The sequence below is a fragment of the Oncorhynchus nerka genome, linkage group LG3 (assembly GCF_034236695.1).
Source record: "Oncorhynchus nerka isolate Pitt River linkage group LG3, Oner_Uvic_2.0, whole genome shotgun sequence".
Taxonomy (NCBI): Eukaryota; Metazoa; Chordata; class Actinopteri; order Salmoniformes; family Salmonidae; genus Oncorhynchus; species Oncorhynchus nerka.
Genome location: NC_088398.1, coordinates 37,987,722 through 38,014,997, shown reverse-complemented (window position 1 = coordinate 38,014,997; position 27,276 = coordinate 37,987,722). Strand labels below are relative to the sequence as shown.

At 42.4% G+C, this 27,276-nt stretch overlaps 1 protein-coding gene across 1 annotated transcript in view; it reads right to left on the bottom strand.

Moving 5' to 3' along the window:
- LOC115107590 (striated muscle preferentially expressed protein kinase-like) overlaps window positions 1–27,276 on the bottom strand; it is a 138,175-nt gene that overhangs the window by 87,782 nt on the left and 23,117 nt on the right. Inside the window, 5 exon segments of the mRNA XM_029631020.2 lie at window positions 2,031–2,213; window positions 2,518–2,661; window positions 2,835–4,477; window positions 6,900–6,957; window positions 9,883–9,969. Of these exon segments, the coding sequence (XP_029486880.2) occupies window positions 2,031–2,213; window positions 2,518–2,661; window positions 2,835–4,477; window positions 6,900–6,957; window positions 9,883–9,969 (2,115 nt within the window).

The window sequence follows — 27,276 nt, the reverse complement described above, 5'->3', positions numbered from 1 at the left end:
TCTTTCTCTTGTAGATGTTGTCTTACTACAGCACAGAGTGCAGATATATCTATCTCCACCTCCTGCTCTCCAGGTCTAGTTTAGGGGGTGTTGTTGTGTTGGACTGTGTCTGAGTCTGTCCTGACTGGAGTGTAATCACCTGCTGTTCCAGCTCCACCTGCCTTACCTCCAGCTGGGTGAATTTATTCCTCATTTCAATGAGGGAGTAGTACTCTGTGTTGGGAGGTTAACTTTCTGTGGGTTTATGTAATGAAGAGGTCTGGTCTGACCCGCTCGGGGTGGGGGTATCTTTCTCAAGGGAGAGCTTCTCCTGCTGAGCTATTTCTTTGATTAGGTGAAAGTCCAGCTGAATCTGTTTGCGATTGCCCTGTACCAATACTGTTCCAAACTTAGAGATTTATATTAGCTGACTCCTCGTTGTCTAGTATCCTGAGTTTCTCTCTCTCTGATATTAAATATTGGTAACTGTAAATATGAAAATATTTCAAGAGTGCATGTGAATTAGTGTCAATGTATATCTAGTAAAAAGTACATGCTGTGAAAAGTCCTCCTCTTACAACAACAGTATGCCAACACACTAAATGTGACTTGAATGCCCATGACATCTAAAAAAAGAGTAGCGTTGCATATAGGAAGAAATACCAAACAAAACCATGGCTGAAGGATGAGTAATTAATTTGTACCTAAAACTTATTTGGAATATTCTGCAACACTTTATAATATTTTAGAAAAATTATTTGATCTTTATTTAACTAGGCAAGTCAGTTAAGGACAGATTCTTATTTTCAATGACGGCCTAGGAACAGTGGGTTAACTGCCTTGTTCAGGGGCAGAACGGCAGATTTGTACCTTGTCAGCTCGGGGATTCAATCTTGCAACCTTTCGGTTACAAATCCAACGCTCTAACCACTAGGCTACCTGACACCCCATTACAGTGTGTCTTGTATGTATTACCACTAATAAACAGGTATTTCATAATTACTTATATTAAAAAAATCAATACGTATAGGCTAACAAGCATTTCAGTTTTATAATAACTTTACACGAATAAGCAGTAATAAACTATATATGAACTATTCATACATATGTATTTCATACACAAAATAGTTTTGAAAGTACACATGACAAATCATGTACTATAATGTGTGCTTGTTAGCATTATCATGAGTGTTTTATTGTTAAGTCTCACTCTCTCTCTCTCTCTCTCTCTCGGCAAAAGGGTCTAAGTTTCTCATTTGAGTAAGACAGGTTCTAGATGCAATAATGAACTGAAAGTGTTTGATGGTTGAATTTATACTTTAACTAGCCTATGTTTAACAAACAAGTTCATGATGTAATTTACCCTAGACAAGATATTACTTGCGTCATATCTTAACAGTGGATTCATATTGCAATGAAACCAGTGTGTCTTAACAATTTATTGGTTCAATTTAGCCTCCTAGTTGCTATGGTAACTACTCAACTAAGTGAGTTGGCTCAACTGGAATATATTGCTTGAACACATTTTGGAGAGAGGGAGGAAGAGAGAGAGAGGGAGGTTATGAGTGGGTGAGGAGAAATGAGGAAATAGCTTTATGAAGAAGGAAATAACAATGTACATCCTTTTGAAATGGCAGGGCAAATAACAATGACAATGACACACGGGTCAGTGGAGTGACAAAAATGTCCACATCATCCTTTAATTCACTTTTCTGAAATATCCAAATGACTTACACCCATCTGAAAAAAAGGTTCCAAAAGAGTTCTTATAGCCAAAGAACCAGTTTAGGTTCTAGACAGCACATTTTTTCTAAGAGTGTAGAATGCAAAGGTTAGCAAAAGTCAGGTGCAATTCCCAAAGGCTAAAGCTCAGGCTACAATCTCCAGTACAAGGACATTAAGCAGACATAAGGTTCAAGGTAAGGGCCGGTAAATCAGAAGGTCTCTAACCTTCAGTACTACTTCTTATTTAGTAATAACAACAAGGTATTATTAAATCAACTTTAAGTGAAGGGTGACCCAACCAATGCAATGTTGCAACTCATGCTTACCTGGTTTGATCGAAAGTGTGGCACTGCTAGATGTTTTCCCAGCCTCATTGGCAGCTGTCACACAGTACGTTCCAGCATCACTTGGTTTTGCACATTTGATGAAAAGTGAATAACGCTCTCCCTCCACTTTGATCACATAGTTTAAGCTGTTTTGGATTTTGATATTGTCTCTCCTCCAGGTAACTAGATATGGACACAGACAAATAAGAGTTGAATAAAAAAGAAGAAGAATAAAAAATTAAAAAATTGTGCTCAACAAACTGGAGTGAAACTGGTGACTACATTGTTAGAAAAAAAGAGTTCCAAAATGGTTCTTCGGCCGTCCCCATTGGAGAACCCTTTCAACGAGAAATCCTTTTGGGTTGGAAAGGGTTCAACCTTGATCCCAAAAAGGTTCATCAAAGGTTCTGCCATGGGGGCAGCTGATGATCCCTTTTAGGTTCTGGATATAAACTTTGTTATAAAGTGATACATAGAGATAGCTTGCCTTCTGGGGGAGGCATGCCAGCAATGATGACTCTCAGCAGGACCTCAGTACCAGCAGTTACCACAGTGTCCTTAAGAGGAAACTCAAACATAGGGGCCTCCAAGGGGTCCTCTTCAGCAGACACGTAAGAGTCGTCTGAAGAATCTGCACAAATTACAAAACGTAATTACAAAGACATTCATGGCTGTGTTCAGAACTAAGGAATACCAATGAGAATTGAACTTTGCAAAGACAAGGAAAATAAGATACAAGCCTCTAATATACACAACATACATTTTCATTTTGATAAATAAAGACAGATTGAAAATAATTCCCACCTAACTCTGGAGACATGGGACTACTGCGGCGACCCTTCCACCTGGTCTTCTGTGTTTGACCTTCTTTCAAATTGGTTGCCTTCTTAGACCTGTCAGTCTCAAGAGGAACTTCATCTTCCATGGGCTCTTCCTCGACAATGATGGTAGGTATGATTAGCTTGGGTGCTGGCTTGATCAACTCCACTTCCATTTTCTCCTCAGATGGGGAAACTGGAACATTTGTAGAAGAAGTAGCCTGCCGTGGAGGTTTTTGCGGATGCTGGATTATACGCTCTTGTACAACGGTTGGCGTTCTCTGTACCAATGGACTTTCTGGTCTATCCTCTACTTTTCTTAATGCTACATCTACAGGTATTTTTGTGCCTGGCGATTCTTCCTTTGGGGACTTTTGCACAGGAGATTCTTGGTTGTCCTGTGATTCTTGAATACAATATATCCTCTGAACAAGAGGGCTTTCTGGCCTGCGTTCAACTTTGTGTAGCGTCATCTCGACAACATTTCTGCTTGGTGACTCTGCCTGCTGTTGGTGATTTGCCGATGGATTGTAAGCCCTCTGCATCTGCATCTTTGCTGGTGATGGAGACCTCTGAAGGATCTCCCTGACAAGACTGGCTTGATTTACCTGTCTTGTTGGCCTCTGTCCCGGTAAGTCAGCCAGTTGCATAGATTCTGGAGTGGCAGCAACTTCTCCCAATCTACTGTATGTTATGCTACTCATGGAGTGTCGGTCAATCTCTTGGGTTTGGGGTGAAGGCTGCCCCTGCCGTGCTTGTTCTTGTAGCTGTAGTCGTGGTGATTTTGGTGGCACTACTTCTTTGGGCTGTTCCATCTCTTTCTGCTGCTTCTCGTGCTGGGCCCATTCCCGTTCCTGGAGCTTCTGGAGAATTTGAGGTGGGAGGGGCTCAATCTTCCTCAAAGGCTGCCTGCCACTAGCCCTGAGCGAGAGCTGCTCGGTGGAGAAGGACTTCTTCATGTGAGGTTTACCCACAAGCTTCTTGATTCGTTGAAGCTCTTCAGTGAACTTGTTCTCGATTTCCTGGACCTTCTGGGTGGTACGGGGCCTGCAGTCCTCCAAGGACGCAGCCCTCTGTCTAAACATAGACCTCCGTTCGGCAGCGTCCTCCTTCAGAGCCTCTCGCAGGTCTTCCCTCGAACTCTCTCTGGAGATGCCCAACCGGCTCCCTCCATCGTCCGAGTCGACGGACCCGGCACGATTGAACCCGGCCCAGGACCGTCCCGAGATGGAGCCTTCATGATCATAACTTCGCCTTCGCTCTTCGAAACCACGCACCTTCTCAAAGATCTTGGAGCTTGCTCTGGTCAGTTTGGGGGATGGCCTAGTTTGGTATTCCTTGCGAGAGTACTCACTGACACTGACTGGCGTCTGAGGACGGGAGTCCTGAGTACTGCTTAGAGACATGGCTGATGATTTTGGATGTTTCACCTTCTCCTCAAATTCACCAGGGACAGTGTCTTGGTAGTCTGTTGGCACAACAACTTTCTTTCGGGGGGTGAGGGGTGTGTTTGGTGCTGAACCTGAGCGGCTTGGCATTGGAGAAGTGGATGGGCGTTTGATAATTTTTGGTGAGGCGGGTGGGAAGACTTGTTGGGGAGATTCCCTCAAAAACTCTTCTGATTGGCTCCTGAAAATAAATATTGGAAAATATATGTTAAAGAGTTCTAAATGATGCATGAGCCAGTGTGAGTACTGTTAGGACTATCATACATAATTATATAATATAAATATTTCAATGTAATTACACTGTATATGAAACAAAAGACGTCAAACATCATTCTGTTCGTTTGTTCATAAGATTGCAAACAGCATGCATGGCATTCAGAAAATGATCTATTCAACAACTGCATGCATAACAACCAGAAAAGAACCAAAGGGGTCAGTGATACCTCACACATACAATGAATTGCAAACAGTGCTCTGGATGGCAGTTTGTATCAGTGTTGAATGGCGGGGACCCAGTTTTACCACCCAAAACCACTCCCTTTTCCCAGGAAAAAGAACTGCAGGAAACCGGTAAATTATAATAAATGATTTAAATGAAGAGCATGGTATGAAATAGAACTGTTAAATGACAGTATATGCAATGTCTAAATCTGTCTTCTCTACAGCCTCTGCATGATGAATCATCAATGCTCAGGGTGGGGACAGACAGACCATCTCAGTATGGAGCACAGTTCACAATGCATGTAGACCTATCATCTCATCATGGTAACTTTCTTTCTTGTGACAGGTAGGCCTACATTTTCTGCAGCATAGTCTGCCGCAGTAATATAAAGACCGAATCACTCAAATGTCGCTGCTTTAAATCAGTGCACGCACGAGCACTCTCGCAGTGTTTCTCTCTCCATTAACTCCATTCAAAGCTTCTAACTTATAGCCTCTGTCTCTTGACTAATACGCACACACTTGTGCTCCGCTGGCCTCTCTCCTTATTAAAAAACACTCCATAGCTCTTGGAATCCCATGCAGGAAAAGCTAGTCTAGTATAGCTTGCTGGACATAATTTTTTATTCTAATCAAATACATACATAGGTCTATGTATATGCTTTATAATGCTTTTGAATGAAACTTCTTGTTTTGGCTGAAAATACGGTAACCCGGGAGAAAAGTGATTTATTCTCGGAAAATATTCAACCATAGTTTGTGTAGCCACGCAGTGCACCCATGTGAAGTCCAAAACAAGCAAGGCAATGCTCCAAAATTTGAAATGTTGGAGTACAGTACCTGATTGCTTGCTTGCATCAAACATTTGGCCACTTTCTTTCTTTTCATTCAATGAATGATGGGTCAAAATTGAGAAAAAGAATTGCGCACTGGGGGAGTCGAAGGAAAGCGTAAGCCAAAATGGAATTAATCTGAATAAAGGCCAGAAAGCAAGTTGATGCTTAAACTGGCAATCTGCAGTTCAACCATAACAAAGTGGGCCACCCCACCACTGATTTGGTAAACAGCTAAGGGATGGGGCTGGAGTAATGTAACCACTCATAGACAGAGCTATGGACGCAAGGACGGACCATCCATGAGATCTTAATGATAGTTTTAACCATGGTTTGAGGCAATACAGTGTTTGTTTACAATTACATTTTATTTTGGGTTCTGATGGGGTACGACAATTGAACTAAGCTCATGAAGAATTTACAAGTTATACTCTTTAAGAATCAATGGATATATATCAGGGGCATTCACCTCTTACCCTACGAGGCCAGAGCCTGCGTGCTTTCTGTTTTACCTGATAATTCATTTCACCCACCTGGTGTCACAGGTCTAAATCAGTCCCTAATTAGAGGGGAACAATGAAAAAATGCAGTGGAACTGGCTTCGAGGTCCAGAGTTGTGTTTGATGGGTATACATGTATATAATTAAAGATGCACTCTAGGATCTTAACCAGTACAAATTGTATTTGTAACATATCACACAAATTACACACAAAAACAGGGACCGGTTTTGGCTTGTGAGTACCACTTTCAAAGCTACTAGCTGAAATTGAACAACAATTTGAGAGTACATTTTTAATACAAAAGTCCCAAAACGTATCAATCGCAGATTGCGTCTTTAAGGAATGTTTACTAGTCAGTAGTGAACTCTGTTCTTACAGTCACTCAAATAATACATACTCTTGAGTGATCCTGCTCAGTACATCACCTGCACCTCCAGTCATGTGGTGACAGCAAATGAATACACATCCCGGTAACTTCATAGTTTCTCAAGTGGGAGTTTTCACAGGGGCAACAATCCACTTCTTAAAGCATTATTATGTGTTGCACAGTATACTAGTAAGTCAACTGAAAAACAGTTATTTACTTGTGTTGTATTTGTTGTGCTTTAATCTTTTATTCTTTCCTAAGTGTATTATCCAGGCTTCTTGGTAATGTTAACCTAAAGGAGTATGGTTTGAGTGTCCATTTATAGATACTGAACCTGCTGTCCTAGCAACTAGCTAAAGACAGACTGTCACTGGACTCCCCTACTGGCCGGGTTAGATTAACATATGATGCTCCAATCACAGAATTGACCCCTTTGTGCTTGCTACACACTGTTTGCTTGCCTGGCGGGCTTGGAGGTGGTTTGAAGTTCTTCGCCCCAGCTGTCCATCATTCTGTCCCCTGTGGCAAGATAAAATATGAAAGAATTACTGTATAATATTGTGTGTTGAGCCTATAGTTCAGTCATTACTTTCTACTTGAAATAATCCGGTACCTCAATTGGCATAGTTAAGATAACAAAGGCTGACTCAGATATAACCTTCAGACATGCAAAAAAGAGTTACATATAAGCACACTGTAAGCTTACACAAGACCTACAACTGTCAGTAACAGATAGGATAAATATGCCTTAGCCCTGGATTTATAAAGAGCAATGCTCCTATTCAAATCCATAGCACCCATGTAAATAAAATTTGAATTTTCCTTTCTATACAGACAATTCTGTGAACCCAACTCATGGCATAAATTATATTCAGCTATCTGGTGCAGAGAATGTGATGATTATAAAGTCTACAACTACCATGAAACTTGAATACTACACAGGTGTTCACAAAATATAATATTTGAGGCAATACCTTTCAATCAAGCAAACAAATGTCTAGAATGTACACTATAGTATGTGGACACCCCTTCAAATGAGAGGATTCGGCTATTTCACCCACACCTGCTGTTGACAGCACACCGCCATGCAATCTCCATAGACTTACTGAAGAGCTCAGTTACTTTCAATGTGGCACCGTCAAGGGATGCCACCCTTCCAACAAGTCAATTCGCCAAATTTCTGCCCTGCTGAGCTGCCCCGGTTAACTGTAAGTGCTGTTATTATGATGTGGAAATGCCTAGGAGCAATAACGGCTCAGCCGCGAAGTGGTAGGCTACACATGCTCACAGAATAGGACTGCCGAGTGCTGAAGCACGTAGTGTGTAAAAAAAGAAATCACCTGTCGTCGGTTGCAAGACTCACTACTGAATTCCAAACTGCCTCTGGAGGCAACGTCAGCACAATTATTGTTCGTCGGGAGCTTCATGAAGTGGGTTTCCATGGCCGAGCAGCTGCACACAAGCCTAAGATCACCATGCGCAATGCCAATCGCCGGCTGGAGTGGTGTAAAGCTTTCTGCCATTGGACTCTGGAGCAGTGGAAACACATTCTCTGGAGTGATATTCTAGACGATTCTGTGCTTCCATCTTTGTGGCAACAGTTTGGGGAAGGCCCCCGTGCACAAAACATGGTATATACAGAATTGGTTTGCCGAGATCGGTGTGGGAAACTTGACTGGCCTGCGCAGAGCCCTGACATCAACCCAAATGAACACCAAGGAGGATGAATTGAAATACCGACTGCAAGCCAAGCCTTATCGCCCAACATCAGTGCCCGACCTCACTAATGCTCGTGGCTGAATGGAAACGAGTCCCCGCCGCACTGTTCAAACATCTATTGGAAAGCCTTCCCAAAGGAGTGGAGGCTGTAATAGCAGCAAAGGGGGACCAACTCCATATTAATGCCCATGACTTTGGAAAGAGATGTTCGACGAGTAGGTGTCCACATACTTTTTGTCATGTGGTGTACAGTGGCTTGTGAAAGTATTCACCCCTATTGGAATTTTTCCTATTTTGTTGCCTTACAACCTGGAATTAAAATGGATTATTATTATTATTTGTATCATTTGATTTAAACAACATGCCTACCACTATGAAGATGGAAAATATATTTTATTGTGAAACAAGCAAGAAATGACCAAAAAAACAGAAAACTTGAGCGTGCATAACTATTCACCCCCCACCCAAAAGCAATACTTTGTCGAGCCACCTTTTGCAGCAATTAGAGCTGCAAGTCTATTGGGGTATGTCCCTATAAGCCTATACATCTAGCCACTGGGATTGTTGCCCATTCTTCAAGGCAAAACTGCTCCAGCTCAAAACTGCTCAAGTTGGATGGGTTCCGCTGGTGTACAGCAATCTTTAAGTCATACCACAGATTCTCAATTGGATTGAGGTCTGGGCTTTGACTAGGCCATTCTAAGACATTTAAATGTTTCCCCATAAGCCACTTGAGTGTTGATTTAGCAGTATGTTTAGGGTCATTGTCCTGCTGGAAGGTGAACAAATCTTTGGAAGACAAACAGGTTTCCCTCAAGAATTGCCCTGTATTTAGCGCCATCCATCACCTTCAATTTTGACCAGTTTTCCAGTCCCTGCCAATGAAAAACATCCCCACAGCATGATGCTGCCACCACCACCATATTTCACTGTGGGGATGGTGTTCTTGGGGTCATGGGGTGTTGGGTTTGCGCCAGACATAGCGTTTATCTTGACAGCCAAAAAGCTACATTTCAGTCTCATCTGACTAGAGTACCTTCTTCCATATGCTTCGGGAGTCTCCACCATGCCTTTTGGTGAACACTTTTAGCAATGGCTTTTTTTATGGCGACTCTTCTGTAAAGCCCACCTCTGTGGAGTGTACGGCTTAAAGTGGTCCTATGGACAGATACTCCAATCTCTGCTGTGGAGCTTTGCAGCTCCTTCAGGATTATCTTTGATCTCATTGTTGCCTCTCTGATTAATGCCCTCCTTGCCTGGTCAGTGAGTTTTGGTGGGCTCTCTTGGCAGATTTGTTGGGGTGCCAGATTCTTTACATTTTTTAATAATGTATTTAATGGTGCTCCGTGGGATGTTCAATGTTTTGGATATTTTTTTATAACCCAACCCTGATCTGTGCTTCTCCACAACTTTGTCCCTGACCTGTTTTGAGAGCTCCTTGGTCTTCATTGTGCCACTTTCTTAGTGGTGTTGAAATAAGTTTTTATTTTCATTTCACTTCACCAATTTGGACTGTTTTGTGTATGTCCTTTACATAAAATCCAAATAAAAATATTTAAATTACAGGTTGTAATGCAACAAAATAAGAAACATGGCAAGGGGGTGAATACTTTTGCAAGGCACTGTATTTGACAATGTGTAACAGTTACACACATGAAACTGTTGATGTTTCATACATTATCCTTCATGCATTTGAGACAGGGATGTTTGGAAAAGACACCATACCTGCATGCATAACCTGGTCCTGAAGACCTCTGCTTCCTTCTTTAGTCTCAATGGGGTCTCCACCTTCGTCTTCTGTGGTCTCTGAGTCTGAAAGAGGGAGAAGGAAAAGGTATTTGACTCAAATCACTGTGGACTGATGTGGCCTCATGATACGACATTATCACAATAATTAGATGCCAATATGATATCTTTTGAAATTCTCATGATCCTCACAGTTCAATATGTAAGCGATTCGATACTGCGATTTTATTGCAATTTTATTTGATGTTCCAAACATATTGCTCATGATACACTGAGTATACCAAACATTAGGAACACCTTCCTAATATTGAGTTGCACCCACTCCCCTTTTGCCATCAGAACAGCCTCAATTCATCGGTGCATGGACTCTACAAGGTGTCGAAAGCATTCCACAGGGATGCTGGCCCATGTTGACTCCAATGCTTCCCACAGTTGTGCCAAGTTGGCTGGATGTCCAATGGGGGGTAGACCATTCTTGATACACACGGGAAACTATTGAGCATAAAAACTCAGCAGCTTTGCAGTTCTTGACACAAACTGGTGTGCCTGGCACCTACTACCATAACCTGTTCAACGGTTAATCACCTTATGAATGGCACACATACACAATCCATGTCTCAAGACTTACAAATCCTTCTTTAACCGGTCTCCTCCCCTTCATCTACACTGATTGAAGTGGATTAAACAAGTGACATCAATTAGGGATGATAGCTTTCACCTGGATTCACCTGTTCAGTCTGTCATGGAAAGAGCAGGTGGTCTTAATGTTTTGTATACTCAGCATATGCCTGGTGCAGAGAGACAAGAAAGAGATTGAGAAAAATACTTTTGATCAGTCATGGAAATAAAAGTGCTGAACACGGGTCATTATTGAATTAAAAAGAATATGAGAACAAGCTATAAGATGAAAATTACTGGAGTTTTGGCACAGGTACAGCCGACTAGTGCTAGCTAAAGCTATCTACCCAAAAAATGAAAATGTCTCAGAGTTAAAGTATCTCCTGTATATAATATCATCCAAAATGATATTGCAAAATTTAAGTATATCCATTCCCACCCACACAACACTAACAGATAACGTATGATGTTGCATGACATTCCATTTTAAAGCTAAAGGGTGAATCTTAACTTCCACTCATGTCAAATTTTCACTTTAGCAATTGTATATGATTCAACGCATTTATAGCCCAGAACTAACACACCTGATTTAACTAAACACTAAGCTCTTGATTAGTTGAATCAGGTGTATTAGCGCTGAACCTGAGGAAAAATTGTGCACCCCCTGAGAAGTCACCCAGGAATATACACTGCTCAAAAAAATTAAGGGAACACTTAAACAACACAATGTAACTCCAGTCAATCACACTTCTGTGAAATCAAATTGTCCACTTAGGAAGCAACACTGATTGACAATCAATTTCACATGCTGTTGTGCAAATGGATTAGACAACAGGTGGAAATTATAGGCAATTAGCAAGACACCCCCAATAAAGGAGTGGTTCTGCAGGTGGTGACCACAGACCACTTCTCAGTTCCTATGCTTCCTGGCTGATGTTTTGGTCACTTTTGAATGCTGGCGGTGCTTTCACTCTAGTGGTAGCATGAGACGGAGTCTACAACTCACACAAGTGGCTCAGGTAGTGCAGCTCATCCAGGATGGAACATTAATGCGAGCTGTGGCAAGAAGGTTTGCTGTGTCTGTCAGCATAGTGTCCAGAGCATGGAGGTGCTACCAGGAGACAGGCCAGTACATCAGGAGATGTGGAGGAGGCCGTAGGAGGGCAACAACCCAGCAGCAGGACCGCTACCTCCGCCTTTGTGCAAGGAGGAGCAGGAGGAGCACTGCCAGAGCCCTGAAAAATGACCTCCAGCAGGCCACAAATGTGCATGTGTCTGCTCAAACGGTCAGAAACATGAGGGTGGTATGAGGGCCCGACGTCCACAGGTGGGGGTTGTGCTTACAGCCCAACACCGTGCAGGACGTTTGGCATTTGCCAGAGAACACCAAGATTGGCAAATTCGCCACTGGCGCCCTGTGCTCCTCACAGATGAAAGCAGGTTCACACTGAGCACATGTGACAGATGTGACAGAGTCTGGAGACGCCGTGAAGAACGTTCTGCTGCCTGCAACATCCTTCCAGCATGACCGGTTTGGTGGTGGGTCAGTCATGGTGTGGGGTGGCATTTCTTTGGGGGGCCGCACAGCCCTCCATGTGCTCGCCAGAGGTAGCCTGACTGCCATTAGGTACCGAGATGAGATCCTCAGACCACTTGTGAGACCATATGCTGGTGCGGTTGGCCCTGGGTTCCTCCTAATGCAAGACAATCCTAGACCTTATGTTGCTGGAGTGTGTCAGCAGTTCCTGCAAGAGGAAGGCATTGATGCTATGTACTGGCCCGCCCGTTCCCCAGACCTGAATCCAATTGAGCACATCTGGGACATCATGTCTCGCTCCATCCACCAACGCCACGTTGCACCACAGACTGTCCAGGAGTTGGCGGATGCTTTAGTCCAGGTCTGGGAGGAGATCCCTCAGGAGACCATCCGCCACCTCATCAGGAGCATGCCCAGGCATTTTAGGGAGGTCATACAGGCACGTGGAGGCCACACGCACTACTGAGCCTCATTTAGACTTGTTTTAAGGACATTACATCAAAGTTGGATCAGCCTGTAGTGTGGTTTTCCACTTTTGAGTGTGACTCCAAATCCAGACCTCCATGGGTTGATAAATTTGATTTCCATTGATAATTTTTGTGTGATTTTGTTGTCAGCACATTCAACTATGTAAAGAAAAAAGTATTTAATAAGAATATTTCATTCATTTAGATCTAGGATGTGTTATTTTAATGTTCCCTTTATTTTTTTTAGCAGTGTATTTTGAAACACAGCAATAGGAAATACCAACATGACATAGAGAGGAAAAAAATAGCTATTGGTAAAATAAACAAATCAGGTGTCAAAATGAAACTATGGTCAGAATTCAATATTTGCTCTCAGGGGTGTGTTTTATTGTCACAGATCCAGGTAGGGTTGCAAAATTCCTGGAACTTTCAATAAATTCCCTGGTTTTCTAGAAATCCTGGTTGTAGGAAACCAGATTTCCTCTTTATTCACTCCAGATTCCGGGAATCCTCCAACCGGGATTTCCGGAAAAACTAGGGAATTTATTTTAATCTCCAGGAATTAAGCGACCCTATATAGAGGTGTAGGATCTTAGTTTGAGCCAATTTGCTCCAGCAGGATAACAATCCTGCAGCAACAGGAAATGTGAATTATATTTAATGGACAATTTTGTTGGGGTTGATACATTTTTTTGTAAGGGAAAACAAAGTCTGAAATTTCAGTGGAATGACAAACTTCATAATCCTTTTTAAACCTCAAATATATTACAAGTTTTACATTTCCTGCAATGTAGGAAGGTTCTTCTGAAACAGGATGATCCAATTAAAATCCTTAGAAATGTCCTCGTTTTTGAAAGCAAAGCACATTTTCTGTCCATTAAAATAACATCAAATTGATCAGAAATACAGTGTAGACATTACTAATGTTCTAAATGACAATTGTAGCTGGAAACGGCAGAGTCTTTATGGAATATCTACGTAGGCGTACAGAGGCCCATTATCAGCAACCATCACTCCTGTGTTCCAATGGCACGTTGTTTTAGCTAATCCAAGTTTATCATTTGAAAAGGCTAATTGATCATTAGAAAACCATTTTGCAATTATTTTATGGAAGTTTAAAAGATCATTTACAACATTTTAACAATTAAAACTCAAATTTAACCCAGAGCTATTGCCTTGTTGAAGATGGCGGCCCTGTAGAAGTTCAAAGCTTGTTGAATGCATGCACTGAAACGATCATAAAACCAAAACTAAATTAGGATACAGATTTTTATTTATTTTGGCAGGTAGAAATTGAGTAATGCCTAATATGGCAATTCATATTATTTTTCCAATATTAACTATGCTGTGTTAAAAATAACCAAATTTGGGTCATTTCAACAACCCAGCGCTGGGTAAATATTGGATTTAAGCAACATTGGGTTAATTCAACCCAGTGGGTTTGGGTTGTGCTTCTAACCCATCGCCTCAGGTTGAGCGCTTGACCCAACTGCTGGGTAAAATAGACTATAATGCTGGGTTAAAACAACCCGGAGTGTTGGGTTAGGGGATTGACCCAGCAGCTGGGTACTTTTTTTATGTAATCCTTGGGTTATTTTCATTGTAATCCTAATTTCAATGTTACATACATATTTACCTTTTCTACCATACCACTCCCTCCTTTTCCAACACACAGTCAAGATACAATGTTGAATGTCAAATAGTTATTTCTATTGCCTGCATTTCAGAACATATACATCACAGCAGAGAATTGTCCACAACGCACAAGAATATATATTTAAAAAAAATAGCAAATTGAAACAAAGCCCTATTGTCTAAGTATTTGTAATTTCATGAGCTAGGATTGATTATTAAAATTGATTTATATTATTTAATTAACCAAACAGACTAAAGCCTCAACTGAACTTCATGTGCACGCCCGGATTGCAATCCGAGGAAAAACAAAGCATGCATCCGTGAGACTGTCTTAAGTGTTACGCACACAGATCTGCCTATCAGATAGTGCCAGAGCTAATCAATAGATTAGCATATTCACTAACACACTTCAGCTATCTTAGGTGACAGCACACACACATCCTGCTGTTTTGCCATACAATAATGGTCTACATTTGGGTTGAGTCAAAACAATGTTACACAGAGAACAGGTGTACAAAATTACATTTTGAAGGTCACTCTACTAAGGACATGGACTAAGCATGACTAAAAGACATGCTCGCAACAGTCTTACTGCAGGGATTCTGTTCCTGACACTGGTCTGTAGTACTTACCATGCTGGAGCACACAGTCTGGTAAAGTTGATATTAAACACATAATAGGACTTGAATCACACATCCAGTATCCCAAGCGATGTACCTTGCTCCAGTGCCTGTCCACTAATGACTGTAAACACCTGTGATCAGTCCCCAAGCACCCACACAAATGGGTAGGGTCTGGTCACCTCTGCCTGGTGCAGTTACTCAAGCATATTGGTCCCAACCTCTTAGATGGAAATCATTACATTTTAGAATATGAGGACTGTAAAGGAAAGTAATATATTAATTATAAATTCCTTTTAACAATCTGTTAACAAAATACACACATTTCAACATACAGTATACCTGGCAAGACCAGGCTACTGCTCAAGCTTGGTGTGTCGCTGGGTGTGTCCACAGTCCTATGAGTTCAGGTGTGTCCGCCAAGGACCTCCCCTTGTGTATAAAAAAGGTGGTGTTTACAGAATACTCAAAGCGTGTAAATGAATGGTCAAAACCGGGAAACTAGAAAACAGGAATTAGAAAAATACAGGCGCAAGGGGAAACGTTGGTAAGGCTTGACCACAAAATGATCTGGCAACAGACAGAGGACTCAGGCATAAATACACTGGGGATAATGGAGAAGATGAGTGACACCTGGAGGGGGGTGGAGACAAGCACAAAAACAGGTGAAACAGATCAGGGTGTGACAAACCCAACCCATCTGAATCAGAGGTGGGAGGGGCTGCCTTAAATTGACATCAACAGCACCCGGGGAGCAGTTGTTGGGGGGTTAACTGTCGTGAAGGACAGAACAGCAGATTTTTCCACCTTGCTGGCTCTGGGATTTGAACCAGCGACCTTTTGGTTACTGGCCTAAAGCGCTTAACCGCTAGGAGGGAGCTTTTAAGCGATAGTTTCAACCACATTTATGAACTACATACTTTGAGGAGGGAAGGGTTGATAAGCCAGGTCAAATGGTTGAACAAAAGAAAGGGATTGAGGAAAGAGCAACATTTAATAGGGGTGGCAGTAGCTTCAGGATAGAAAGGCAGGCTGATTACCTGCAGTTAATCAGTTCAAACCCCTAGCTTCCTGCTGGGAAATCTGCAGGGAGTGATAATTTATTCATACTATTTCATCCTTCCACAAGATTTACTCCAGAAACAAATCTAGGGTTTCTACCCAAGCCGGTTGGTCGCTCGTTCTGTTGGTTCAATTGCCAGAGACACGACCCTGTCGTTCGTTCTAAATGTTCCATATGCCATAATGGCTGGCAACATTCTTGTCCCTTGCTTGCTAGCTAGCCAACTACAGCTAACTTACAATCACGTCAAACAGTGTAGCCAGAATAACAACAGTAGCTGCATTTGTTTAAGCTGTTTTCTAGTGACATTTATTTGGATACATCCATAACAATGAGCTAATGAGGCACGATTTTGCCTGGCATGGAAAATGTGCTCTCTCGTTAGGACACTGTTGTTTTAGAAGAGCTAGTCAACAACACAGCTAACACAATCGCATCAAACTGAAGCTGGAAAGACTGCAAAGTAGCTGCACTTTGTTTCATTTTTACCTTTATTCAATTGCCATTTCTTTGTATATATCCATAAAAATTGTGCAAGCTGATTCATGATTTATACTGGCTGAGAAACGCTGCCTGCCCCCCTCTCTTGTCCCGACTCCCGACCCTACACGTTCATTACTATGGGACAGGTCGAGATAGAATTTGAATATTGAAACAACGTTGCATTTGTCGGAGAGACAGACAGCAAGGTTTATACAAATCTCTGCTGTTGAAAACTAGATGTTAATCTAAAAGAAATGTGAGATAATACGTATAGTGAAGATCAAGTTTATAACTTCCCTGCCTGGGTTGATATGACAATGGATTGCGCAGTCACATGGAACAGTGTAAATAGGCATTCTAACATCATAGATTTAGCCGGTGGTAACTTGTGGAATAGATACCGGCTGCAATGCACTTTTAACCAATTAGCATTCAGGATTAGACCCACCACATGTATAAAACAGGGATAAACATACCTGAATTTGTCCAATAGAAACTCTCATTTTCAACTGTTGGACTAATGGCTACACCCTAGATCAGCCAGATCAAATCAAACTTTATTTGTCACATGCGCCGAATGCAACAAGTGTAGACTTTACCGTGAAATGCTTACATACAAGCCCTTAACCAACAGTGCAGTTCAAGAAGAAGAAAATATTTACTAAAATAAAAAGTAACACAATAAGAATAACAATAAAGGGGCTATATACAGGGGGCACCGGAACTAAGTCAGTGTGCCGGGGTACAGGCTAGTTGAGGTAATGTGTACATGTAGGTGGGGGCGAAGTGACTATGCATAGGTAACAAACAAACAGCGAGCAGCAGTGTACAATTTTATGAATTGTTCAGCTGTCTAATGGCTTGGGGGTAGAAGCTGTGGAGGAGCCGCTTGGTCCTAGACTTGGTGCTCCGGTGCCACTTGGCTTGCGGTAGCAGAGAAAACAGTCCATAACTTGGGTGACTGGAGTATCTGACAATTGTATGGGCTTTCCTCTGACTCCGCCTATGATATAGGTCCTGGATGGCAGGAAGCTTGGCCCCATGTACTGGGCCGTTCGCACTACCGTCTATAGCGCCTTACAGTCAGAAGCCGAGCAGTTGCCATACCAGGCGGTGATGCAAACGGTCAGGATGCTCTAAATGGTGCAGCTGTAGAACCTTTAAGATCTGAGGACCCATGCCAAAACTTTTTAGTCTCCTGAGGGTGAAAAGGTTTTGTCGTGCCCTCTTCATGACTGTCTTGGTATGTTTGGACCATGATAGTTTGTTGGTCATGTGGACACCAAGGAGCTTGAAACTTTTGACCTGCTCCATTCCAGCCCTGTTGATGTTAATGGGGGCCTGTTCGGCCCTCCTTTTCCTGTAGTCCACGATCATCTTCTTAGTCTTGCTCACAGTGAGGGAGAGGTTGTTGTCCTGGCACCACACTGCCAGTTCTCTGACCTACTCCCTATAGGCCGTCTCATCGTTGTCGGTGATCAGGGCTACCACTGTTTTGTCTTCAGCAAAACTTAAATGATGGTGTTGGAGTCGTGTTTGGCCACACAGTCGAGGGTGAACAGGGAATATAGGAGGGGACACACCCCTGAAGGGCCCCGGTGTTAAGGATCAACGTGGCAGATGTGTTGTTGACTACCCTCGCCACCTGAGTGCGGCCTCTCAGGAAGTCCAGGATGCAGTTGCAGAGGGAGGTGTTTAGTCCCAAAGTCCTTACCTTAGTGATGAGCTTCGTGGGCACTATGGTGTTGAACGCTGAGCTATAGTCAATGAACAGCATTCTCATATACAGGTAGGTGTTCCTTTTGTCCAGGTGGGAAAGTGCAGTGTAGAGTGTGATTGAGATTTCATCATCTGTGGATCTGTTGGGCCGGTATGTGAATTGGAGTGGGTCTAGGGTGTCCGGGAGGATGCTGTTGATGTGAGCCATGACCAGCCTTTCAAAGCACTTCATGGCTACAGACGTGAGTGCCACGGGGCGGTAATAATTTAGGCAGGTTACCTTTGCTTACAGGTGGTCTGCTTGAAACATGTAGGTATTACAGACTCGGTCAGGGAGAGGTTGAAAATGGCAGTGAAGACACTTGACAGTTGGTCCGGGATGCTTTGAGTACAAGTCCTGGTAATCCGTCTGGCACAGCGGCTTTGTGAATGTTGACCTGTTTAAAGGTACTGTTTACGTCGGCTACCGGGAGCATTATCACACAGTCATCCATCTTCCTTGAAAGCGGCAGCTCTAGCCTTTAGCGTGATGCAGATGTTGCCTGTAATCCATAGCTTCTGTTTGGGATATGTACGTACAGTCACTGTGGAGATGACGTCATCGATGCACTTATTGATGAAGCCGATGACTGAGTTGGTGTATTCCTCAATGCCATTGGATAAATTCCGGAACATATTCCATTCTGTGTTAGCAAAACAGTCCTGTAGTGTAGCATCCGTATTAATCGAGTCACTCGTACTTCCTGCTTTTTCCTGTTTTTTCTTGTAAGCAGGAATCAGGAGGATAGAATTATGATCAGATTTGCCAAATGGAGGGCAGGGGGAGAGCTTTGTATGCATCTCTGTGTGTGAAGTAAAGGTGGTCTAGGATTGTTTTCCCCCTGGTTGCACATGTAACATGCTGGTTGAAATTTGGTAAAACTGATTTAAGATTCCCTGCATTAAAGTACCCGGCCACTAAGAGCGCCACTTCTGGGTGAGCATTTTCTTCTTTGCTTATAGCCTTATAGAGTTGGTTGAAATGCAGGCAAGAGTGTGCAAGGCAGTATTGAATGTAGTTGTATGTAGTTGAACTACGATGTAGTTAAGTCTTTCAAGTTTCCATTAAAGTTGTAATATTGGTTATCGATGGCAATGTGGAAGACCTAGATGCTGTTTAACACAGGGTCAGTGAAAATCCCCTACCCCCAAAAAGCTCTGCCCCCACTCTCAAAAAGGAATCAGTTTTACTTACCCTCAAACTTTCGAATCAAAGAAGCCAGGTTCCACTCATTCAGCGTATCCTTTACAAAGTTGTCCATTGTCTTAGACCTTTGCATTTAAGTACGGAAATATACATATATGTGTTTTTAATGGTTAGCTACCTAGCTATACTAACTGGGCTACATCAGATGTAGTTAGCTAACAGAATTTGCATCCATCCTCCTCAAAGTCCGACTAAAGCTGCTACTGTCAGAAACCATTGAAAACCAGTAAGTACAGTAACGCTAGATAACTCAATCAGCATGCAAGCATAAAATAATCCTGCCAAACCGCTTGGTTAAATTAACAGATGGAGAATAAGTAAAATCTAGCTATGGTAATTTAGCTAGCTAGCTAGCCAGCTAACTTAGCTAACAAGTGAATCAGTGTCTGAGACTGTCCAGAAGACGTGTCAGACTTAGCTAGATTAGGTAGCTAGCTAGCTACCATTACAGACACTGGCATAGTTAGCTAGGTCAACAAACAAATGTATATTTAGCTATATTCAGCGACAACACAGGCTAATGTTAGCTTCCACAGCCAGAGATATTACCATTGAAAATGGCTAACTAGCTAGTTAATGGTCGCTCAAGGTAACATTAGCTATCTATCTAATTGTGATAGGACAACCTATTTAACCTGAATGACCATCACATTCATAATTCGTAACGTTTGTTACTTCCCATTTTCACTGTTTTCAGTCAGCCAAAACACAAAATATCGTAAGCCGTTTTCCACTCAGTCAGTCACTCAGTCGCACTAGAACTAGAAGACTTGTAGCTTGCCACATCTCGACACTTGCTCACGTTCTAGTGGACTTCACGAGCTCGTGGCGGGAGAATTAAGCTGCTGGCTGGATCAAATATCCATAAGCCAACCATAACCCAGTACCAACAACCCAACTATTGACCTAATGCATGCAACCCAGCAATTGGGTCATCCAAACAACCCAGCATTTTTTTAATGTAACTTACATCGCATGCATACAAAAAACTTTGACCTGTCTGGGGCGCACATATTTCTCTGCCCTCAGTTTGATTGAAGGCCTCCATTGTAACGATGTGCACTGAGAGTCGGGAAGCAAGTTCAGGGAGTAAGTGTTTAAATTAAATAAACGGAGCATAATACAAAATAAGAATCACTAACAGCACACAGACATGAAAGGAAGTGACATATATAGGGAAGGAAATCAGGGATGTTATGGAGTCCAGGTGAGTCTGACGATGTGCAGGTGCACGTAACGATGGTGACAGGTGTGCACCATAACGAGCAGCCTGGTGACCTAGAGGTCGGAGAGGGAGCACACGTGACAGTACCCCCTCCCCGACACGCGGCTCCAGGCGCATGACGCCGACCAAAATTACGATCCCATAGATCAGGAGTGGACCGGTCACCTCTGCTGAGGCGCGGGGGTACCTGTCAGTCTGGCTGAGACGCGGGAGCATGGCGACCTAGAGCGCCGGAGAGAGCATACATGAAGGTACCCCCTCCCCGGCGTGTATGGCTCCAGCCGCAGAACGCCAACCAAAGGGACGATCCCGGGGATCAGGAGCGGACCGGTCACCCCTGCTGATGCGTGGGAACCTGTCACCGGCTAGGGTGCGGGAACCTGACAGACCGGCTGAGTTAGGGGAGCCTGGCGATCCAGCTGAGGCATGAGATCCTGATGAGCCGGTGGAAACAAGGGAGCCTGGCGATCCAGTGAAGGCATGAAAGCCCGACGAACTGGCTATAGCAGGGGACCCTGGCAATCCGGCTGAGGCAAGGGAGCCTGGTGATCTGTTTGAGGTATGAGAGCCTGTAGCAGCTCCTGCACCCAACGTCATTCCCACCGAAAAAACAAACAAACTAATGCTTCACTTCGGTGAGTCCAGGTAAGTCTGACGACGCGCAGGTGCACGTAACGATGGTGACAGGTGTGCGCTATAACGAGCATCCTAGTGCCCTAGAGGCCGGAGAGGGAGCACACTTGACCTCCATCTGTATTTTTGCAATAAATATGATAGCTAACGTTAGCTAGCTAAACCCTAGCCTGTCAGTGACTGACAGATTGAAACTGGTATCAACAAAATGTGTTTCACTCTATCCCATAAAACATTGCATTGCTACCTATGCTCCCGAGTGGCGCAGCGGTCTAAGTCACTACATCTCAGTGCTAGGGGCGTCACTACAGACCCTAGTTTGATTCCAGGCTGTATTACAACTGGCTATCATTGTGAGACCCATTGGGTGGTGCACAATTGGCCCAGAATTGTACGGCTTAGGGTTTGGCCGGGGTAGGCTGTGATTGTAAATAAGAATGTGTTCTTTACTGACTTGCCTGGTTAAATAAATGTTTAAAAAAATACTTTGCATCATTTAGCTAATAAAATGTTCACGTTTATTAGGAAGTTAAATTAATAAGTTAGACACTCACGGGACAACTTTGGCAAACTATTTTCCGCTAGTGGCAATAAATATTATTGTTGCCAAAGGTTTACCACAGATTCACCACTAGAAGCAACCTTTGCAAACTTCTGGCAACATTTTGAGGCACTCTATTTATTCTGCAGCAAATTTGCCACAAATACATTTTTGTAAGGGAAGAGAGGTGAAGTTGGAAAAACGGTTCAACACAATGCTGTAATTCTTTACCTCAAACACAGTAAAGGATGCACGGAAACTTTGAAATCATTATTTTGGAGCAATTAATTATTGTGAATCGGTTGAGTCAGTTTGGCTATCATGAGTGAATCATACTTCCTCTTTTCTATTCAAACAAGACAAGCATTCTGAATTTGAGCTAAGAGTTAAAGAGCAGTGATTAAAACTGCCTCATGCAAGACAGAGTGAAACATTGGACATGACTTCATTGTAGGTTGCAAAATGTTTTGTGGCTCACAGCCAAAGAGTACAACTCAGAACACAACCACTCACTGAACATAACCTTCAGCTAAGCTGTACTCAACTGCATCATCATTTACACCATCTGAACATCTCTACAGCACCCCTGAGTTCAGACTACCAAACACTCTCAACATACAGCTCCACCACACCAAGACATGGTTACAGCTCAGAATAGATCAGACTCCACTGAGTCATCGGTAACCCAGCAGCTCTCATGAGATGTTCTCCACCTCAACATGGGAGGATTAGATGCTCGTTTAATGTTCATCTGATTGGTTAGACTTTATTTGAGTATGAGATTAATTAGCTTACAACAGAATTAACAGAATCAACATAATTATACTATACTACAGTTCTGATTGACGATACGTAAAAAATAAAACCATAGGTGCAATTTATATAATAAGTTAAATCGCTTTTTGTTGAAGGTGGTGGAAAACGCTCTCTCGGGCACCACTCCAGAATCTCCCAAAAGGGTTCATTTGGGTTGATATCTGGTGACTGAGGCAGCCAATGCATATGGTTTTTCATTGTTTTCATGCTCCTCAAATAATTCAGTGACCATTCGTGCCCTGTGGATGGGGGCATTGTCATCCTATGGGGGCATAGCCAAAATAATGGCCTGCCCAGTATTTTTATACTTGACCCTAAGCATGATGGGATGTTAATTGCTTAAATCTCTCAGGAATCACACCTGTGTGGAAGCATCTGATTTCAATATACTTTGTATCCCTCATTTAATCAAGTGTTTCCATTATTTTGGCAGTTACCTGTAGCTTCCATAGGTAATGTGTTCTAGTAACCTGTTATTGCTAACTCCGAACACACCATGAGTGGATGATCCAAATGGCTGCTTTGAGTTACCAGTTTTCTGAAAGGAGAAACAAAAAGTGATTTAATGCCACGTTAAACAGTATTAGAATGCATAAATATAATACAGTAAATGTTTTGCTGTTATAATTATATAAGAAGAGGGATAATATCATTTCCTTTGCTCATATGCATTTTTGGTGCTGTATGATGCAACATGTGAGAGATTAGTAAGTGAGTGAGCGAGCGAGTGGAGAGTAATATGTTTTCTCCCAGGATGCCTAAGGGGACCTTTTTAGAGAGGTCGGCAGGGATTGTAGCCTACAGCTGTTGAATAGAAAGTCTGGGGGATATGACGACAGTGCCAGCAGGCTTTAATGACGCAGAGCTATCATGACCACTCTGCTGTCCCGGGACACTCTGGAACATGCTTCCAGAAGCGAGAAGCTCAGCTAAGGGCTCCTGTTACATTTTCCAAAATTACAGACATACAGAGTGACCTGCCAACATAGGGCCAACATACTTGACTGGTCATTTTAGTCCTCACACACAGCAAGTCATGAGAGAGAAGGGCAATAAAACAACCTTCTCTGAAGTTGAAGTTTAGGCTGCTATAGTACCTGATCAATAGGTTACATTATCCACCCTCTTCATTCTTATCTAGCATGTATTAGATAGAGAACTTATGAAAGAAAATAATACATTCCTGAGATTGTGGAAAGTAAACAATGGTCATATCGGGGTCAGCTCCAGGCATAAGCGGCCAGTTAGGGCCCCTGGCCACTAGGGGGTCGACCCTAAAATATACATTTAAGAACTCCTTCGGGGTCTCGACTTAGTATTGAGAATAGTAGAATACGAGGTGCAGTTTCGAAATTTGTTTGTGCATCAGCAGTTTCTCTTGTTATGTCAGTCATTCAACTTGTTGACAGTTAGGTCCTTTGCCAAATTAGTTAGGTGAACTTTGGCCCATTCCTGAGACAGGTTTGTAGGCCTCCTTGCTTGCACAAGCTTTTTCAATTCTGCCAAAAACATGTTCTATAGGATTGAGGTCAGGGCTTTAACTGTATGTCATGTTAATATGATATCTGAGTGAGAATGACTAACAAAGTCAATGGGGGCACCCTGGAGGTCAGGGCCCCTGGGCATGTGTCCTGCGTGTCCGGTCAGTATTCGGCTATGATTACTACACGTTTAGATAGCTGGCTAGACTAACTACCAATCTAAAAATGTACTGTAGGTCAGAGATTTCTCTCTGCCCCATGGCAAAATGAGTAAAATTGCATTACATCTTCTATAAAACTGCTGAATGTTCTCTGGGCTCAATGGCAAAATGTGTAGAATTGCAGGAAATTAAATTTAAAACATTTTTTTATTATCTCTGCCCTCAAAATAGGTCCTCTGTGAATAAGAACATTGCCAGATTGTGAGAATAATAATCCCTGCAAGTGGATCAAACTGACAACCTCTTATCGTCTCCATGTTATCTGAACCTAGAAATGTATTGCCTACTGCCTACAGTGCCTTCAAAAAGTATTCAGAGCCCTTGACTTTTTCCACTTTTTTTTTTACAGCCTTATTCTGAAATGGCAACAAAAATAGACTCTTAAATCGACACACAATACTCCGTAAGGACAAAGCAAATATATATATATCACATTGACATAAGTATTCAGACCCTTTTCGAAGTTCTTTGCAACTTTGGCAGCTATTAGAGCTTTGAGTCTTCTTGGGTATAAAGCTACACGCATGGCACATCTGTATTTGGTGAGTTGCTCCTTTTCTTCAACGCAGATCCTCTCAGGCACTGTCAGTTTAGATGGGGAGCGTTGCTGCACAGCTATCTTCACCTTCGACCCACTTTGAGGTCCTGAGCGCTCTAGAGGAGGTTTTCATCCAGGATCTTTCTGTACTTTGTTCATCTTTGCCTCTCCCAGTCCTTCTCCCAGTCCCTGCCGCTGAAAAACATTCCCACAGCATGATGCTGCCACCACCATGCTTCACCATAGGGATGGTGCCAGGTTTCCTCCAGACGTGATGCTTGGCATTCAGGCCAAAGAGTTCATTCTTGGTTACATCAGACCAGATAATCTTATTTCTCATGGTCTGAGAGTCTTTAGGTGCATTTTGGCAATCTCCAAGTGGGCTGTCATGTGCCTTTTATTGAGGAGTGGCTTCCGTCTGGCCACCCTACCAGAATGGCCTGATCGGTGGAGTGCTGCACAGATGGTTGTCCTTCTGGAAAGCTCTCCAATCTCCACAGAGGAACTCTGGAGCTCTGTCAAAGTGACCATCAGGTTCTTGGTCACCTCCCTGACAAAGGCACCTTCCCCAGATCTGTGCCTCGACACAATCCTGTCTCGGAGCTCTACGGACAATTCCTTTGATCTCATGGCTTGATTTTCGCTTTGACATGTACTGTCAACTGTGGGACGTTATATAGACTGATATGTGCCTTTCGTACATACCAGTTGTAGAAACATCTCAAGGAGGATCAATGGAAACAAGATGCACCCGAGCTCAATTTCGAGTCTCATACCAAAGGTTCTGAATACTTGTGTAAATAAGCTATTTCTGTTTTTTATTTGTAATACATTTGCTAAAATTACAACATTTTTTTTTTGCTTCGTTATTATTATATATATCATCCATTTTAGAAATAAAGCTGTAACATAACAAAATGTGGAAAAAGTCAACTGGTCTGAATACTTTTCGAAGGCATTGGTAAGGGTATAATGCTCATCACTAACACATTTAGATAAATCATTGTAAATCATGCAATCATATATAATCATGAATTAGTGTGTAGATCAAGTCCTACTCATCAATTAGCATGCTGCGATATGACATTAACCTACATGACAACATACAAATGCCATTTTCATTCGACTAAAAATGGTAATGCGTAGAGCGAAATCACTATGTCAGATTCTTTCAGAACAGTTTGAACTCACCTGGAGGAATTTCTTTGACCTGGTTTTCTTCATGCCTGCCTTGGGTCTTTGTTTGACAATTTTGTTCTGGTTGGGTCTGAGTATTATAATGTGTGCAGAAAAAGGAGATCCTCTTCACTAAGATACTGATTTTTTATCGTACTCCGACAATCAACTTGCAAGAACTGAGCTCCAAAAAATTTAATCTGTTATTCAACAATTGAATTTTCCAACGTGCTGTGCAGAGAAACATGGGCATCAAGGCACTAGGGTTTATTACATAATCATTACAACGATTATCATTATCACTCCCTGATCCTCCTGAGAGTCAATGTGGATCAGTAAAGGAATGCAATTTCTGTAAAGCACAGATTGTTGTGTCGACAGGCAGAAGAGCATCAAATACTATTAGCTTTTCAGAGAGAATAATCTGCGTCTCACAACAGTAGCCAGAGACAGCGGGCGCATTCCCCCCATGCGTGTCTCTCACTGCAGAGAGAACGAGAAAGGAGAGGCAGAGAGGCAGCAGTGGGTGTGAATCAGCGTCCCCTGAAAATAGTGCCGTGAAGAAGCGTAGGTCGACTTTTCTTTCCCTGTGTTTTCTTTTTTTTCTTCCCCAAGTCTCTGTCTAGATAACAGTCCTGGGTTGGCTTAATAAGGCAATGTTGTGTGCAAGTAGAGAAAAGATAAGCATTGAAGAGAGGATTCTAGTCAGGACCCTCCTCACTACTCTGCATCCCTGATGAACAACTGAATGTGACATCAAACAAGCTGAGGGCTATATTTTCGCTTACAAAGAAAAGACGTCAAATTTGCAGATTCACATGTGAAATCGCATTCTCACATGTGAAATCGCATTTTCACATGTGAAATTGCTGTTTTCAACAAATGTTGAGCTTAAATTTCATCTGCGAAAACATATTTCCACAAGTATTACATTTATAGTTTACATGTTCAAAGAGTTCACCTTTTCACGTGATGAGAATAATATATTTTTGCTGTTTCACATATTAAAATCTGATATGCAGTTTCACATGTAAGAAAACTCCACACGTGTGATTGTTTTTCACATGTGAACTTGCAATTACAACTGTGATTTTGTTTTGGGGGGGTGCAGGTTAATGAATCACGATCAAATGGCGACTTACTCCAGTTCTGTAGTATAGTCACTGCCTGTTAATTAAAAGGGCAAGCCTTAGTTGCTACATCCATTTTTTTTTACTTGTAAATTAATGTTACGTACTTATTGATTCTTGAAGAATATAAAGTATAAATACACCATGAGCTTAGTTCAACTGTTGTACCCCATCAGAACCCAAAATATAAACAAACTCAATGTAAACAACCACTAAAAACATGG